We start from the raw sequence: 14,124 nt of genomic DNA, 5'->3' as shown, positions 1-14,124 counted from the left end.
TCCGGACTGGGGATTCGGGGAAGGGGGTCTTGCTGCTCTTGGGGCGCCGACGAGGTGCATGGGTGACAAACTTGCCGAGTAAGACAGAGTCTGGAAGGGGGACTAACCAGAGAGGCGTGTGCAGAGAAGGAGACCGACAGAGAAGGGACTCGAGCTGGGTCTGCGTGGGGGAGGGGGCGCTTGTCGACTTCAACGAACAGCTCGGTATGCAAATAAGATGTAAAGCAGCATGCAGATGAGTGCAGTGTTTTTTGGCACTCCGCTCTGGTCCTGAGCCCAGCGGAGCTACGCTCTCTCTCAGCCCCCGGGCCCCGCTCGCTGACGGTTCCTGAGACCTGCGTCCAGAAGGACGGCTCCGGGCTGTGGGAGCAGCAGTTGTACGAGGCAGTTCGCCAGCTGGGGCAGGATCTTGGGAGGCCGAGGGTTGCTGGGAAAGAAGGGACAGCGCTAGGGGGACCAGGGCGAGGGTTCGCCCGGGGTGTCCTTTCCTCGATCCAAGGAGAAGACAAGATACAAAAGGGCCTCTATCCTCGTACTGCCAGCAGTGAAGAGATCAGGGCGGTGGCTCCTCAACGCTCCCTAGTTGTGTCTGCAAGAGAAACAGCCTGTGGCTCGGTGGCTGTCCTCTGTCTCTCAGTCTCGGTAAAGCCTAAGAATCCAACCAGAGGAATCCACGAACCCGCTCCCAGACCGCAGGCACCGCCGCAGCACCTGTGTGCTTTGCTTCCAGAGGTGCAACTTGCGGGGACTCCACTACAGCACGCGGAGGGCCGCAGCAGAGGGCCCTTTAAGGGGCTGCGCCAGTACTTCCCGGGGACCGCCTCCTCTGAGTTGACCCACACTTGCTAGACTGGTTCACGTCTCTGCCAACCGCTTTTTTGTTTTCCTCACTGTCGCTTCCCTGGTAACCCCGGAAGTGGAAATAGGTATAAGTCGGAGGCCGTGGCCGGGACGGAAGGCGGAAGAAGAGCTGAGCGGGAGGCGGAGCTGGGATAGCTGCTCCCGTAACTCCTCCTAGCGCAGGGCCCAGCTGCTCTAGGGGAGGAGTTACTGCCGCTGTTCGGTACCTTACCTTCGCCCCCTTTTCCCAGCCTGAGGGTTCCCTGGTTGTCTATCTCAGGGGTAACCCCAAGTTCCGCCCCCAGCTTTTCTTTAAGGGTTGCACGGTCCACACCCTTCTCAGACAGCCTATGGCTCTCCTTTCCGACCGTCTTTCCCTTTTTCCCAAGAGTGACCCCCAGGACCACACCCTTTGCCGTACCTCCCTCTTTCTCGGATTCAGGACTATATCTTTCCGGGAGAAGAAAAACTTAAGTGGATTTAGAGGAGGCTGCAGAGAGCGGTGTTGTGGTTAAGGTAGTATTGGCTTCTTGCTAGGGGCAATGAATACCCCAACGGAACTTGGGAAAACAGGGGAGGTGGATGCATTAAATAAGTCCCCAATTTAAGATTATTTAACCCCTTTCTTGGTTCTATCCTTTGATTATCTCCACCTTGATACCTTTGTTACAGGCATCAGAACTTACCATGATGGCTGTGACTTAAAATCTTCAGGAACTCCCGGGGTCATGGCCCAGAAGCACCCCGGACAAAAAGGGTTATGTGCAGCCCACCACAGTGGTGGAACCTCTCTTGGGACTTTAGGACCCTCTGTGGACCCTGAAATACTTTCATTCTCAGGACTGAGGGACTCAGCGGGGCCTGCTCCTAATGGTACCCACTGCCTCACAGAGCACTCTAGTCTTAAGTACACACAGCCCCCAAACCCAGCTCACTGGTCAGATCCAAGCCATGGTTGCCCAAGGGGTCCAGGACCCCCTAGAGATGGAGAGGACCCTGATCTGAGTGAGGCATCTTCAGAAGAAAAATCAGGAGCGGACCAGGAACTCTCAAGAGAGAATGAGGCTGGGCACCAGGAGGATGGGAGCCCGTTTCTTTCCATTCCATCTGCTTGCAGCTGCCAGGGAACCCCTGGAATCCCTAAAGGGCCTTACTATAGGGGAGGAGATAGCTCTTCTAGCAACTTTTGCCACCGTTGTACCTCTCCAGCTTTGGGGGAAGATGAGGAATTTGAAGAGGAATATGATGATAAGGAACCCAAGTTCCCCAATGATTTTTCACGTGTGTCCAGTGGAAAGAAACCTCCACCCAGGAGGCAGCGGCACCGTGTTCCAGCCAAGGAGGATACTCGGGAGGGTGGACGCAGAGATCCCAGGACTCCTGGTCGACAGCGGCTGAGCCGGAAACGAAGTCAGGCAGATAAGCGCAAGGGCCTGGGATTATGGGGAGCAGAAGAACTGTGTCAGCTTGGACAGGCAGGCTTTTGGTTGGTGATTGACCTGCTGGTATTGGTGGGAGAGTGTGTGGAAACTTGTGGTCATCTCATCTATGCATGCAGGCAACTGAAAGGCAGTGATTTGGACATTTTTCGAGTGTGGGTGGGAGTCTGGGCAGGACAGCTGGGTGGTTGGGCCCAGGTGATGTTCCAAGTTCTGAGCCAGGGATTTTGCTATGGGGCAGGGCTGTTCACCCATTTTCTTAGGCTACTGGGTGCTTTGCTGCTTCTGGCTCTGGCCCTCTTCTTAGGCTGTCTGCAGTTGGGTTGGCGATTTCTTGTGGGACTAGGTGACCGGTTAGGCTGGAGGAGTAAAGCCACCTGGCTCTTCTCTTGGCTGGAATCTCCCACCTTGCAGCATTGCCTGATTCTGCTGAGAGATAGCAGGCCATGGCAGCAGCTTGTAAGAATGGTTCAATGGAATTGGCTGGAGTTGCCTTGGGTCAAACAGAGGACTAACAGGCAGGGGGATGCACCTGTAGCTGCTGGTCGCTGCTGCCAGCCTGAAGAGGAAGTGATTCGACTCTTGACCATGGCTGGGGGTCCTGAAGATGAGCTAAACCCTTTCCATGTGTTGGGGGTTGAAGCCACAGCATCAGATGTTGAACTGAAGAAAGCCTACAGGCAGTTGGCAGTGATGGTGAGTATCCTTCCCCTTTGTCCCTCTTTTGTTCCTATATTTTATTTTGTAATTTTATGGAGAGTAAAGGGAAGGTGGAGAAGGTCAATTTTAAGCTGCAGAGTAACTTTCTTAGAAAAGAGTCATATTTTTTCCATCTCTTCTATGGGATCTGACTTTCCCTTCAAGTTTTTTTGTCATGAGATTCTTTTTCTTAAATGAAAAGAAGTGAACCTGATATATTGGGCAGCATTGGACTCACTCACCCTGAAATATCAAGATGAAGTTCCTTTGACTAGGGCGAAGAGATCCAATCAGGAAGTTTAGCAATTCCTCTCCCTGAACAAAGGAGGGTTTCTTTTGAACACAGGAAAATCCAATAATCCGTCCTAGAAAGGCAAGTGTGCACCTGGTGTGGGAGTTCAGGGAGCACATGTGATTATTCCAGGACTAGGTGAAAGAAAACAAACTGTTTTAAGACCAGTAACCCAGAATGGCAAAGGGAAGGAAAAGGGAACAGAAAGCAGAGAGATATGTGCATACATATGTCATACATAAAAATCTGGTTGCTTTCGTTGAGAAAAGGGAGTTATAGGTGAGAATTGTGATGCACCACATTGTTGAGAGAAATGATTTAGTAAAAGCATATAATCAAATTATTAGAAGTTGATATTAGGTTGCTATTTTTAGATGATTGTTATTGCTATTTCTGTGGAAGTAAAACTTTATTAAGTAATGTGTGTAAACTGCACAGGAGGTCTGTTTGACTGAATATATGGAACTGGACTGGTAAAATACCATAGTGTGCAGATTACCTCAACAGCTGACACCAGGGCAACCATGGTTTCCGTTGACCATTCAGCTTACCAGAGGACTACTTTGTGGGAAATACATACCCCTTAGTTGGTAGCCTGGGATATTCTTAAGAGTGGGGACAACTGCTTGCACTCATATTGTTACTAGAGTGGAGCTCTTTTCTCACCTTTGTGTCTTTTAGCAGATATCCTCTCTTGGGGAATAATCATTCTTCCAAATAGATCTCATTTTCAACTTAATTTGTTGGAGTAAAGATGATGTTAAGTTTCCTGATCTCCACATATCCGCCCCACACCCCATAGTTCTCCCTTGTTCTGGATCAGAATATCTGTAGGCTTCTTTAATAGAACCTGTCACCACTCTTATTTTATCTATCTATCTATCTATCTATCTATCTATCTATCTATCTATCTATCTATTTACTTATTTTTCACCACTCTTATTAAAGCCCCAGAGTGACCATGACCAAAGGGATGCTCTATATGCTTGGGAATACGGGAGATTTAACAGCATTCTGCTTATTTGACATCAGTTAAGAGGCTAACTTTGTATCTCTATTTTTTGAGTATGGATGGGAACAACAAGGAAGTATAGAGAGAAAGGATATTATTTGTCTTGGAGAACAGGTTGAAAAGAAAAGTAGGTAAAAACCCTGTATCATGATGGGCTATTTCATTTCTGGGACAGAAAGGGAAATTGCAGGAAGTTTTGGGTAGATATGAGAATTTTCTAGTTAGAAAAGTGTTTGAGGATGTAATATCTTTGGAACCCTTACTTTGTAACTGACAATAAAGGTAAAATGTGAGGGCTTAGTATCTATGTGCCAGGTCAGGTGACCAGCAGTCCCTGTTTGCCTGAAATTGAGGGGTTTCCTGAGACACGAATTTCAGTGCTAAAGCTGGAACAATCCCAGGTGCACTAGGATGGTGGATTACCTTAGTACAGATTCTGTGCTATATATTCCACATATATTCTCATTTAATACTCCCAATAGTCCATGATAGATAAAAGTATTCTAGGTCATGTAGCTAATAGTGACAGAGCTGGGACTTGAACTGAGATGTCTTTAGAGCCAGACCAATTCATTATTAAGCTATATTGACTCTCCAAAAGGGTGGTGGAAGAGAACCATTTGATGTGAAGTTTTGACCCAGGATGGGGAGGTGGGTGGAATAGGTCTGTGATGAAATCTTTGTCTTGATAGGTTCATCCTGACAAAAATCATCATCCCCAGGCTGAGGAGGCCTTCAAGGTTTTGCGGGCAGCTTGGGACATTGTCAGTAACCCTGAAAGGCGGAAGGAGTATGAGATGTAAGTTGGAGATGGGAAATTGTCAGGTGGGATAAAGAATAACCTTCAATAGCAGAGGTCCCCAGACTTGGGGGTGGAGGCTCTCTGAAGTGGAGAGAATTGAGGTTGCTTGTCTTTCTAACAGGCCCAGGCCTTAAGAGGCCAATAGATCTGTCTCCTTTTATCCCTTGCTCAATACTCTCTGATTTACAAAGCCTTTCTTCCCTTAGGAAACGAATGGCAGAGAATGAGCTGAGCCGGTCAGTGAATGAGTTTCTGTCCAAGCTGCAGGATGACCTCAAAGAGGCAATGAATACTATGATGTGCAGCCGATGCCAGGGAAAGCATAGGTATGAAATAGAAATAGGACAGCCACAGCTTAGGGTCTGGGTAGCCAAAGACCTTTGTGCGTAGTATTGGTAGTTTGTGGGATACAGATGGTGAGTAAAAAAACCCTTAGGTTTCCACTTCTGCCATACTGTCAAAAGATTGGAGATTTGAATTAATAAGAAATAAAAGATACTTCTTAGCTTTAAGATAGAAGACTGACAGCAGGATGTGCATAGGCCTATGTAACAACTGCGTGAGATAATTTTAGATCGTTCAGCCACATTTGTCAGTTAATGAGACTATAGCAACATCACAGGCCTGACAAATTATTGAGGAATTATCCTCCTGTTGGATTGCAGAAGGTTTGAAATGGACCGGGAACCTAAGAATGCCAGATATTGTGCTGAGTGTAATAGGCTGCATCCTGCTGAAGAAGGAGACTTTTGGGCAGAATCAAGCATGTTGGGCCTCAAGATCACCTACTTTGCACTGATGGATGGGAAGGTGTATGACATAACAGGTACACTTTTGTTCTCTAGAAATACATGCTCATATATACTTACAACTGTGATGTATTGGTAATTATTTCTCTTGTTTGTAGAGTGGGCTGGATGCCAGCGTGTGGTAATCTCCCCAGATACTCACAGAGTCCCCTATCACATCTCATTTGGTTCTCGGATCCCAGGCACCAGTGGGCGACAGAGGTAGGCTGTATTTCTTTCAATAATTTACCCACTATTCTAGTTCTGAATATGGTTTCAAATGACATGGTGTTTAGGATACCTGGATGTCTCACCCTTTAAGAAGTCCAATAACTGACTCAATGTATATTTCTTCCTTTCTTTTTTTAAGATTTATTTATTTTGAGAGGGGAAGGGAGAAAGAGAAACATCAATGTGTGGTTGCCTCTTGAGCACACATGGTCCCTACTGTGGACCTGGCCTATAACCCAGGCATGATCTCTTACTGGGAATTGAATGGGTGACCCTTTGGTTTGCAGGCTGGCATTCAGTCCACTGAGCCACACCAGCCAGGGCTCGATATATCTTTAAATTAGGTATTAATAGGTGACCATTTAACTCTTAAATCTCTCATCTCATTATTCTGTCTTCCTCTCAGAGCCACCCCAGATGCCCCTCCTGCTGACCTTCAGGACTTTTTGAGTCGAATCTTTCAAGTACCCCCAAGACATATGTTCAATGGGAACTTTTTTGCAGCTCCTCATTCTGGTTCTGGGGCCACTGCAGCTTCCAAGCCAAACAGCACAGTACCCAAGGGAGAAGCCAAACCGAAGAGGCGGAAGAAAGTGAGGAGGCCCTTCCAACGCTGACACTTGTTTTCTTCTTTCCTTAAATCAATGTCAGGGAATCAAAAGGGCTGTGTACAGCACAGGATGGAGTTTGACTTATTTTTAATTATTTAAAAAAGGGAACATTTTAAGCTCAAATTGTTCACTCAGTACTTGTTGGAAGCCCCAGAATCACTCTTCCTCCTCCACCAGCACCCAGGAATTGAATCTTGTCTTCTGACAATACCAAAGAAATAGGGGGTGGCTAGAGCAAAGAACCTAGGGCATGGACCTGGACTGGATGTTACCTCCCATAGTAGGGTGGGAACTGGCTATTTCCCTGGTGTCTGTATGCCTTTGTCTTGTCTTTTGCTTCTACAGCAAATGACACTTTCCTCCTTTTTTTAAAATTACAAGTCTATTTTATTTCTTGACCCATTTCAGGAGGACCCCCCCCCCCTTAGCCCAATATACTAGTTAAGAGACAGTACAAGAAAATATGTAGCCCTAATTATAGGAGATACATAGAGTTCAGTGAGTGGGAACTCTGGATTTTTTTCTTTCACCTTGTGGGTAACTGCCCAAATTTATGCTTGTTGCTGCAGGGATGGCCAAAACTAATAATTTTTAAAAATCAAATTTATGCCCTCTGCCCTTGGGTGAGGGGGAAGGGTAAAGGGGCTCCTGGCAGCCTCTTTATGATCCAAGGGTTTGTATTTTTTTAAGTTTGTTCATATTTGTATGTACATAATCTATTTAAAGCCAGGGAATTATCTTTCTATAAATATATAACTGGCAACACATTTCTCCCTTCTCTTCTTTGCTCTTATAATAACTGGTATCCTTTTTCTCATTTGAGAATCCTTTCTTTAAGTGTTAGCTGAGAGTGAAGGGTACCTCCTACTAAACTGAGGAAGAGGGGATAAAAAACAGGAGATTTATGCAGTAAGTCACTGTTCTATCTTCTTTCCCCTGCCTTGTAAGGACATCTCCCTACTCTCCATGCTGACCACATAGTAGCCATATCTAAGAAAGAAAAAAAAAAAACCCTTTCTTTTAAGAAAAATACTTATAAAGTAAGTATAAAGGAAGATACAGGAATACTTAATCACCAAATAAACTGCCCAAACATGGCCTCCTCTAGAGGAGAGTTGTTTTAGTCCCTTACCTCACCTGCCTTTTCTGACTCAAACCTACTCGTAGCAGGGCTAGGCCCAGGGAGCCCCATTTTCCATTCTGCTTTCTTCCTGGGAGTTTGGGAATGGTTGTATAGTTCTCAAACTTTCAAGATACAGAAGACAGTATGGAGAAGAGAAAAATGTTACAGCCTTTTGTTCCAACGTCGTCCCCGGCCCCATCTTTCAGTATTTATTGATGCCAAAGAGACGAACCCCATGGAATTGGGGCAACTTAGGCAGCAGTACACTGAGCAGTGAGGCTGTATTGATGAGGAAGTGAGCAGCATCATACTTGGTATAGAAGCTGGCTAGGAGGTAGCTGGGGAGAAAAGAAACAGGTTGAGTGAAATTGGCTTTCCCTATCCATATTCATGCCTTCCCAGTGACTTTCTCTTATATGTTAAATGACCAGTCCTAGGATATCTGAAAGTATCTTAGGGGTCGGGAGATAATCAGCACCTCTAACTGGAGATTTGTTATAGTTAATGTGTTTAATTGTTAAAGACATATTGGCAAATGACAGCTGAAGCAGTTTCAGCTTCTATGACTGTTCAGCCCTCTTTGCTTCTACTCTCTAAAAAGTTTTCACAGATTTACATCAGTTCTGCCTTGATTTACTCACATCTTTTGGAAATGTAAAAATCATTTGGTTTTACTTGGTTTTCTCAGTCCTTTTTCCATTCTTCTACTACCAAGGAGGCAGCAAGGAATGCTTGATTATTGCCTTCTACATTTTTAAAGCTTCCCTGTAGGCCTTTGTACCTGGCTCTTGGAGTATTCACCATATCTCCCCTGGGACTCACAGTACAATAGGAGAGATGTTGAGGAATTTTCGGGAAGAGGTAAATTGGAGCCCATAGTCCATCTGTTCCCAGTGTGTCAGTAGCCGAGCCTTTCCTTGGTCAGGGGTCTCAAAGGGTGTCCCTTTCACCATATGTAGGAAAACATACATAGCCTGGGAAGAGAGAAAAGAGCAGTTTGAAGGGGCAGAATGTAGTTCTTTAGCCCAAGAATTAAGATTCTCAAAGGAAGATGAGTATCCCCAAATGTCTGGGGATTTGATTTTGTTTTTGGTCTGGGAAAGGCCTGGGGTGGGTATAGGGTGTGGTTTAATGCTCACCAAATTATGGATGACATTAGTCAGGGTCCAGACGACAGGAATGCTGAAGAAGGGGATGCTGAGTAGAACCACATGCAGCAGTCCTACCAAGATGATGTAGGCCAGCCAGATGCCCCTGCTATTCATCACTCGAGTGTTGGGGTTTACTTCACTGTGTGCCACCCCCACATTCATCCTACCACAGTGGGGGATCAGGCAGGAGTCTACCTCAATTTCCTCTCAACACCTCTTTGACTTTTTTCTCCCAACACTACCTCCTGAATAGCTCAAATCTCCTAAACTCTATTGGGAATGAAAGCACATCCCCATCGTGCACAAAGGAAAAACTGAAGACTGCGGGGGGGGGGGGGGAGGGAAGGTCAGAAGAGTCCACTCCACGTCTTAGGGACCTGGTAATCTGATAGTCTGATTCTTACACTTCAGCTGTAACTTGCAGGAGTGAGTCTAGGCGTCGGGCACCCGCTTCAAGGAACATGGGAAACAGAAGTATCTCACTTTTTTCCTGAAGAAGTTAATGAAGCATGAGGAAGTTACATACACCCAGCATTCCAGAAGAGGGTCATGGGAAACAAGAATTCATTCATTAAGAAGGGGTGAGGGGGTAACGTTACTTCCAATCCCCACGTTTAATCTGGGGCTTGCCCGTTCTGCTTCTCATCCCCTTAGCATGTCAGCGGTCAACATCCCAATCCCTTCTCTCAAGCATGAGGCATTAAAAGAATTTACCCAGAGTTTTGGGGTTGAGCTTCGAAGGAACTTTAGTTGAGCGCCCCCAGATGGTGTCTTAGCCCGAATCTAGGGGCAGCTCATTTCGTCTAAACTTGGCTCCTTAAAATCGTACTAGTCAAAGTTGATCATGCCTAGTTAGGAAGCAGTTCTTGCCTGCCCTTCTCTACCGAAAATTTCCTAAACCCTAATCCCGAGTCTGCCCCAAGCTCCTCGTAAGTCGGCTCTCCTCAGCGCTTTTCTCTTAGTATTTAACTCGCCTCCGCTCACCGCCCGCCTCCCCTTTCGCCTCCCACCATTTTTTTCTCTCGGAAGCCCCTACCTGCAAGCTTTAGAAGCCCGTCGGCTACGGTCGCAGCGCTTGCTCCAACACCTGTAGTCTCCAGGAAGCAGTCACCCTCACCCGTCTGCAGTCTCCCTATTGGTGGAACAGAATTAGCGCTGGCGCCACCCATTGGCTGGCGGTCTGCAGTGGAGATGCACAATTGGTTGCCCTCTCCGTCGTTCTGAAGGTGCAGAACCCGCCCCCTCCCTGCCCCACCTTTTGAGAGAGGTGGGGAAAGCTGCCTGAAGGCGTGAGAGGGACGCCAGCTATTGACTAATGGGAAGAGTGAATGGTATGAGGTGCTAGTAAGAGTAGCAGTGATTGGTTGGCCCTGGTTGTCCGCTCCTAGGCGGGAGCTCCTGGAAGCGGAGGCAGCGGGAGGGGACCTTGTGGAGTAGAGGGGTAACAAGATGGCGGCGGAGACGGTAGAGCTCCATAAACTGAAGGTACCGTGAGCAGGAGAAAGGGCTGGCTTGAACTTTTCAGGGGACTGAATTCTGCGGGGTGGCTTGTGCTTTTCCTACGTGTTCTCCTTGTAGGCTTTTCCACTTTTTGCTGGCTTTCTCTGTAGTTCTTTTGTGCCTCCCTTCTTCCTCACTACGCCTGTCCTAATTTCTCATGCTCCTCACGGTTTTATTGTATCTGTACTTGTTATTTCTGCCCTTTTCTTCATCATTGTATGGTCCGTCACTTCCACCGGGTTGTGTAAGTGCCTTCAACCTGTTCTCTCCTTGTTTTTCGACAGAGATGCATTACGTCAGTGGTTCCCTCCCCTCTGCCCCATGCGGGACCCAGCACCCCTTTTCCTTCCCTGGGTTGATGCTTTCCTATCTGTTATCCCAAGCTGAGATTCCCTTTAGCAGAGGTTGGTGTCTTTGTGTATTTCTGTCTATCTAGGTCTCAAACATGATCCAGAAAATATTTCCACTCCCCCCCTTTTTTTTTTTAAAAGATGGGGTTACGCCCCCGGGGGGGTGACTGAAACTTGAGGGGGGGGCTCAGAATATGGGTCTCCCCATAGACACTTGGGGTTTAAGGAGCTTTTTAGAATTAGTGAAGGCACAGATAGCTCGGATTTAAAAGTTTTTCAAATTTTCTCACGCGGTTCTCTGCCCGCCAGGCTCCTCCCCCACCGCCCCACGCCTCCGACTCCCTACCGGCAATACAGACAACTCAGATGTAGCTGCGATATTTTAAAAACATTTCCAAGGTTAGAGTTATCTCTGTCCCCATTTCATGTCACGTATGTATCCTGCATCTCTTGGTATCACCACTGGGTGACACTCAATCACCTGTTTTAAGTTGTGTCTAGGGAACCTTCATAGCTTTCTCACATTTAGATTATTTTTTTCCTGGGAGAAAAAAGTAGTTTCTTTTAGGGTGAATTATGAGAATATCGTGTCCATTTGTGGTTTCGTAAGTATTTTTCCCATTAAATGTTTTGATCACATCGTCCTGGAAACCTTGGACAAACCAGGCTGATTTTGCTGGGGTTGCAAACTGCTCCTTTAAAGTTTGCTGATCTTAAAAGCAAAAAAAAGTAAGGAGAGTAATGGTAGGGCGAGATTCTTTTGGTTACTTTTTAGTTGGCATCAATTAGATTTTTTTTGAAAGCTGATGGATTTCTTACTCTTGGATTCTAATCTGTACTAGGGCGTTTTTGTGTCATTCTGGTCTTTTGTTAATTTAGTGGTACTGAAATGGGTGGATTATATCAGTGGTCTCCTATTACCAAAAGTAAAGAAACTGGTCAACCACTTCCATTGCATATATGCTTATGCAAATTATGTGCTTCCCTATGTCAAAGAACATACACAGAAAAGGGATTTTTGAATGAATGCGATAAAAAGGAAATATAAATAGAAAATGAAATACTGTCTTCCTATCAGTCCCATTTTTGAAACTCTTATAGTAAGGCACCAGCCTTGTGACTTTCCTTTATGGATTTTGTTTTGGTTTATGGAGTTTCTCCTTCCATAAAAGATCTGTTTTTTTTTTTTTTTATTTTGATTGGATGATGTCCTCTGACCTGATTTCTAGGGTCATAGTCTAAGAGAACATGAGGCACTCCTGACAGCCTAAAAAGGATTCATTCTTTTAATCACATTTTGCTTGTCTTTGCTTTTTCTCTAGAGCACTTCTTAACATTTTGGAGGTCACAGATATCTTTGAAACTCTGATGAAAGGTATGGACCCTCTCCCCAGAAAAAGGCATGTACACATACTTTGCATGCGATTTGAGAGGCTTCATAAAATTACCTTGTAGCCCTGAGGAGTCCTTGGACCTCTGGTTAAGAATCCATGCCTTTAATTCTGACTTCTAGGACAGCTAATGTTTGTTTCCACTATTGATCTTGATGGAATACTCTTGACTTGGGTTGATTTAAAGTTTTTATCTTTTTTCTTTAAAGCCTTTCCATTTTTATAAAGAAATTTTTGGCTTTTAAAATGGGATCTCAGAGACAAGGAATAAGCTTTGAAGTAGGAAGGAAGAATATCTGATTTGAGAAGTCCACATCAACTGCAGAGTTTTCAAGATTTTGTAGAAATGCCATCATTCTAATGCAGTTATAGACACTGAATTGGGTGAAAATGCTTTGAACTGTATTAGTATCAGATTTCCGATCAATGGTGGGAAAAGGGACTATTGTAGAGGAGAAAATGAGAAGTGTATACTAGTCTGAGAGTGTCGAAAAACACATGTAATTTTGAAGTATAAAGTGCATATATGTCGGAGATTGAAGACCTTTAGTAAAAGGAACTAGGTGAATTGTGTGACTAAAGGTAGAGTGAAATTGAAAAGGGCCTTTTAAGTTGTGTTTGGCATTTGGTTTTTGTCATGTACACATAGAGGGGGGAGCCTTTGGAAATTTGAAAGGAGGAGCTGATATGATGATCTATGTGTGTTCTTTGGCAATATGGAGGATGGGGTATGGAGAGGGAGAGATTTCACCAGTTATATTTTTATTTACTATACTATTCACTTCCTGCTTAAAATCTTCTAATTTTATACCTGCCAATCTCTCCAGCCTAGTTTCTCACACTCCAACCATATAGGCTTTATTTTATCTCATTCCTCAGTGTGAATGTGTTCATTAATTGCTGACACATAGCATTTACTATGTGGCAAGCACTCATCAAAGCTATTTACATACATTAATTCATTTAATTCTCAAAATAACCCTGGAAAGTAAATGCCCTTATCCCCATTTTAACAGGAGGAAAAAACAGAAGCCCAGAGAGATTAACTGAGTAACTTGCCCTAGATCCCACAACTAACAGTGGTAGATCATATCCAGGCAGTCTGTCTCTAAAATTCATGTTCTTAATTGTTGTTCACTGCTTGCCTCAGAAGTCAGAACCCTTACAGGGGTGTCCAACCTTTTGGCAGCTCTGGGCCACACTGGAAGAGGAAAAGTTGCCTTGGGCGGCTACATATTAAGTAAATTGTGACATATAATCACAAAAAATCTCATAATGTTTTAAGTAAATTTACAGTTTTGTGGTAAGCCACATTCATAGCCATCCTGGGACATGTGTGGCCTGAGGGTCGCAGGTTGGACAACCCTGTAGGCTTACAACATGCTTTTGGCTGCAGTGCTCCTGCCACCCACATTCCCTACGTCTTCATCTAATTAACTACTAGTTGTCATTCAGATGTCAATCATCTACCCAAGGAACCCTTAGGTAGGATAGGTTCTCCTTATTCACATGGTCAGACCACTTTTTAAATGCCTTCATAGGACTCTACTTTAAAAAAATATATCAGTTAAGTATTATGTACATGATCATTGATTGCCTTGTTTCCCTACTAGGTTGTAAGCTTCCTGTGGGCAAGAATTCTGTTTTTGCTTATGATTGTTTCTCTGTATCTAAAATAATCCTTGACATGCAGCAGGTACTCAATAACTAGTTACCAAGTAAATAAACTTAGTAAGACTTGAAGTAAGGTAGTAGCTACTTTGAATGGGATGACTTTAAAAGAAATTTGGGATATAGAATTTTAAGTATTTACAGGTCAGTTAGATGTGGGTGTAATGAAAGATGACACCAAGTTTGAGTAGTGATACTTTTAGTCTAGGTTGGGAGGAAGAGAA

The 14,124-nt window shown here is 44.9% G+C and overlaps 3 protein-coding genes across 9 annotated transcripts in view; 2 read left to right on the top strand and 1 right to left on the bottom strand.

The window, feature by feature from the left end:
- The first annotated feature begins 843 nt into the window (after positions 1 to 843).
- On the top strand, positions 844 to 7,481 carry DNAJC14 (DnaJ heat shock protein family (Hsp40) member C14). 4 transcript variants are annotated; one of them, XM_037144140.2, is made up of 7 exons: positions 844 to 926; positions 1,513 to 2,975; positions 4,975 to 5,081; positions 5,291 to 5,410; positions 5,750 to 5,910; positions 5,992 to 6,094; positions 6,510 to 7,481. In XM_037144140.2, the coding sequence occupies exons 2-7, from the start codon at positions 1,569 to 1,571 to the stop codon at positions 6,718 to 6,720; spliced, it is 2,109 nt and encodes a 702-aa protein (XP_037000035.2). In that variant the 5' UTR covers positions 844 to 926; positions 1,513 to 1,568; the 3' UTR covers positions 6,721 to 7,481. The 4 variants fall into 4 exon arrangements, with proteins under 4 accessions (XP_037000035.2, XP_037000034.2, XP_037000031.2 ...); XM_037144139.2 differs by having other exon boundaries at positions 874 to 1,063; XM_037144136.2 differs by having other exon boundaries at positions 874 to 1,356.
- A 489-nt stretch (positions 7,482 to 7,970) lies between these two features.
- ORMDL2 (ORMDL sphingolipid biosynthesis regulator 2) lies at positions 7,971 to 10,109 on the bottom strand. 2 transcript variants are annotated; one of them, XM_037144147.2, is made up of 5 exons: positions 10,025 to 10,109; positions 9,393 to 9,478; positions 8,977 to 9,151; positions 8,660 to 8,811; positions 7,971 to 8,175 (listed from the first exon to the last, which is right to left on the bottom strand). In XM_037144147.2, exons 2-5 carry the CDS (start codon positions 9,449 to 9,451, stop codon positions 8,040 to 8,042), a joined length of 522 nt encoding a protein of 173 aa, XP_037000042.1. In that variant the 5' UTR covers positions 9,452 to 9,478; positions 10,025 to 10,109; the 3' UTR covers positions 7,971 to 8,039. The 2 variants fall into 2 exon arrangements, with proteins under 2 accessions (XP_037000042.1, XP_037000044.1); XM_037144149.2 differs by lacking the exon at positions 9,393 to 9,478.
- Positions 10,110 to 10,387: 278 nt separating this feature from the next.
- The window catches only part of SARNP (SAP domain containing ribonucleoprotein), a 55,468-nt gene continuing 51,731 nt past the window's right edge, over positions 10,388 to 14,124 (top strand). For all 3 annotated transcript variants that reach the window (XM_053661773.1, XM_053661772.1, XM_053661771.1), the window contains exon 1: positions 10,388 to 10,473. In XM_053661773.1, coding sequence (XP_053517748.1) covers positions 10,438 to 10,473 — 36 coding nt within the window. In that variant the 5' untranslated portion in view covers positions 10,388 to 10,437. The remainder of the gene's footprint in view (positions 10,474 to 14,124) is intronic.

This window comes from Artibeus jamaicensis, unplaced genomic scaffold (genome assembly GCF_021234435.1).
Source record: "Artibeus jamaicensis isolate MK-2021 breed Jamaican fruit bat unplaced genomic scaffold, CSHL_Jam_final contig_233, whole genome shotgun sequence".
Classification (NCBI taxonomy): Eukaryota; Metazoa; Chordata; class Mammalia; order Chiroptera; family Phyllostomidae; genus Artibeus; species Artibeus jamaicensis.
This window is presented reverse-complemented; position numbering and strand designations above follow the sequence as displayed.

What these genes read in the sequence shown, in the direction of transcription:
- DNAJC14 (XM_037144140.2), top strand. Translation starts at nt 1,569, where the DNA reads ATGGCCCAGAAGCACCCCGGACAAAAAGGGTTATGTGCAGCCCACCAC. An exon ending in AGGCGGAAGGAGTATGAGAT is followed by an intron (nt 5,082 to 5,290) that starts GTAAGTTGGAGA and finishes TTCTTCCCTTAG; the next exon opens with GAAACGAATGGCAGAGAATG. An exon ending in GAAGGTGTATGACATAACAG is followed by an intron (nt 5,911 to 5,991) that starts GTACACTTTTGT and finishes TCTTGTTTGTAG; the next exon opens with AGTGGGCTGGATGCCAGCGT.
- ORMDL2 (XM_037144147.2), bottom strand. Translation starts at nt 9,451, where the DNA reads ATGTTCCTTGAAGCGGGTGCCCGACGCCTAGACTCACTCCTGCAAGTT. An exon ending in CTGCAAGTTACAGCTGAAGT is followed by an intron (nt 9,152 to 9,392) that starts GTAAGAATCAGA and finishes CCACTGTGGTAG; the next exon opens with GATGAATGTGGGGGTGGCAC. An exon ending in CTAATGTCATCCATAATTTG is followed by an intron (nt 8,812 to 8,976) that starts GTGAGCATTAAA and finishes CTCTCTTCCCAG; the next exon opens with GCTATGTATGTTTTCCTACA.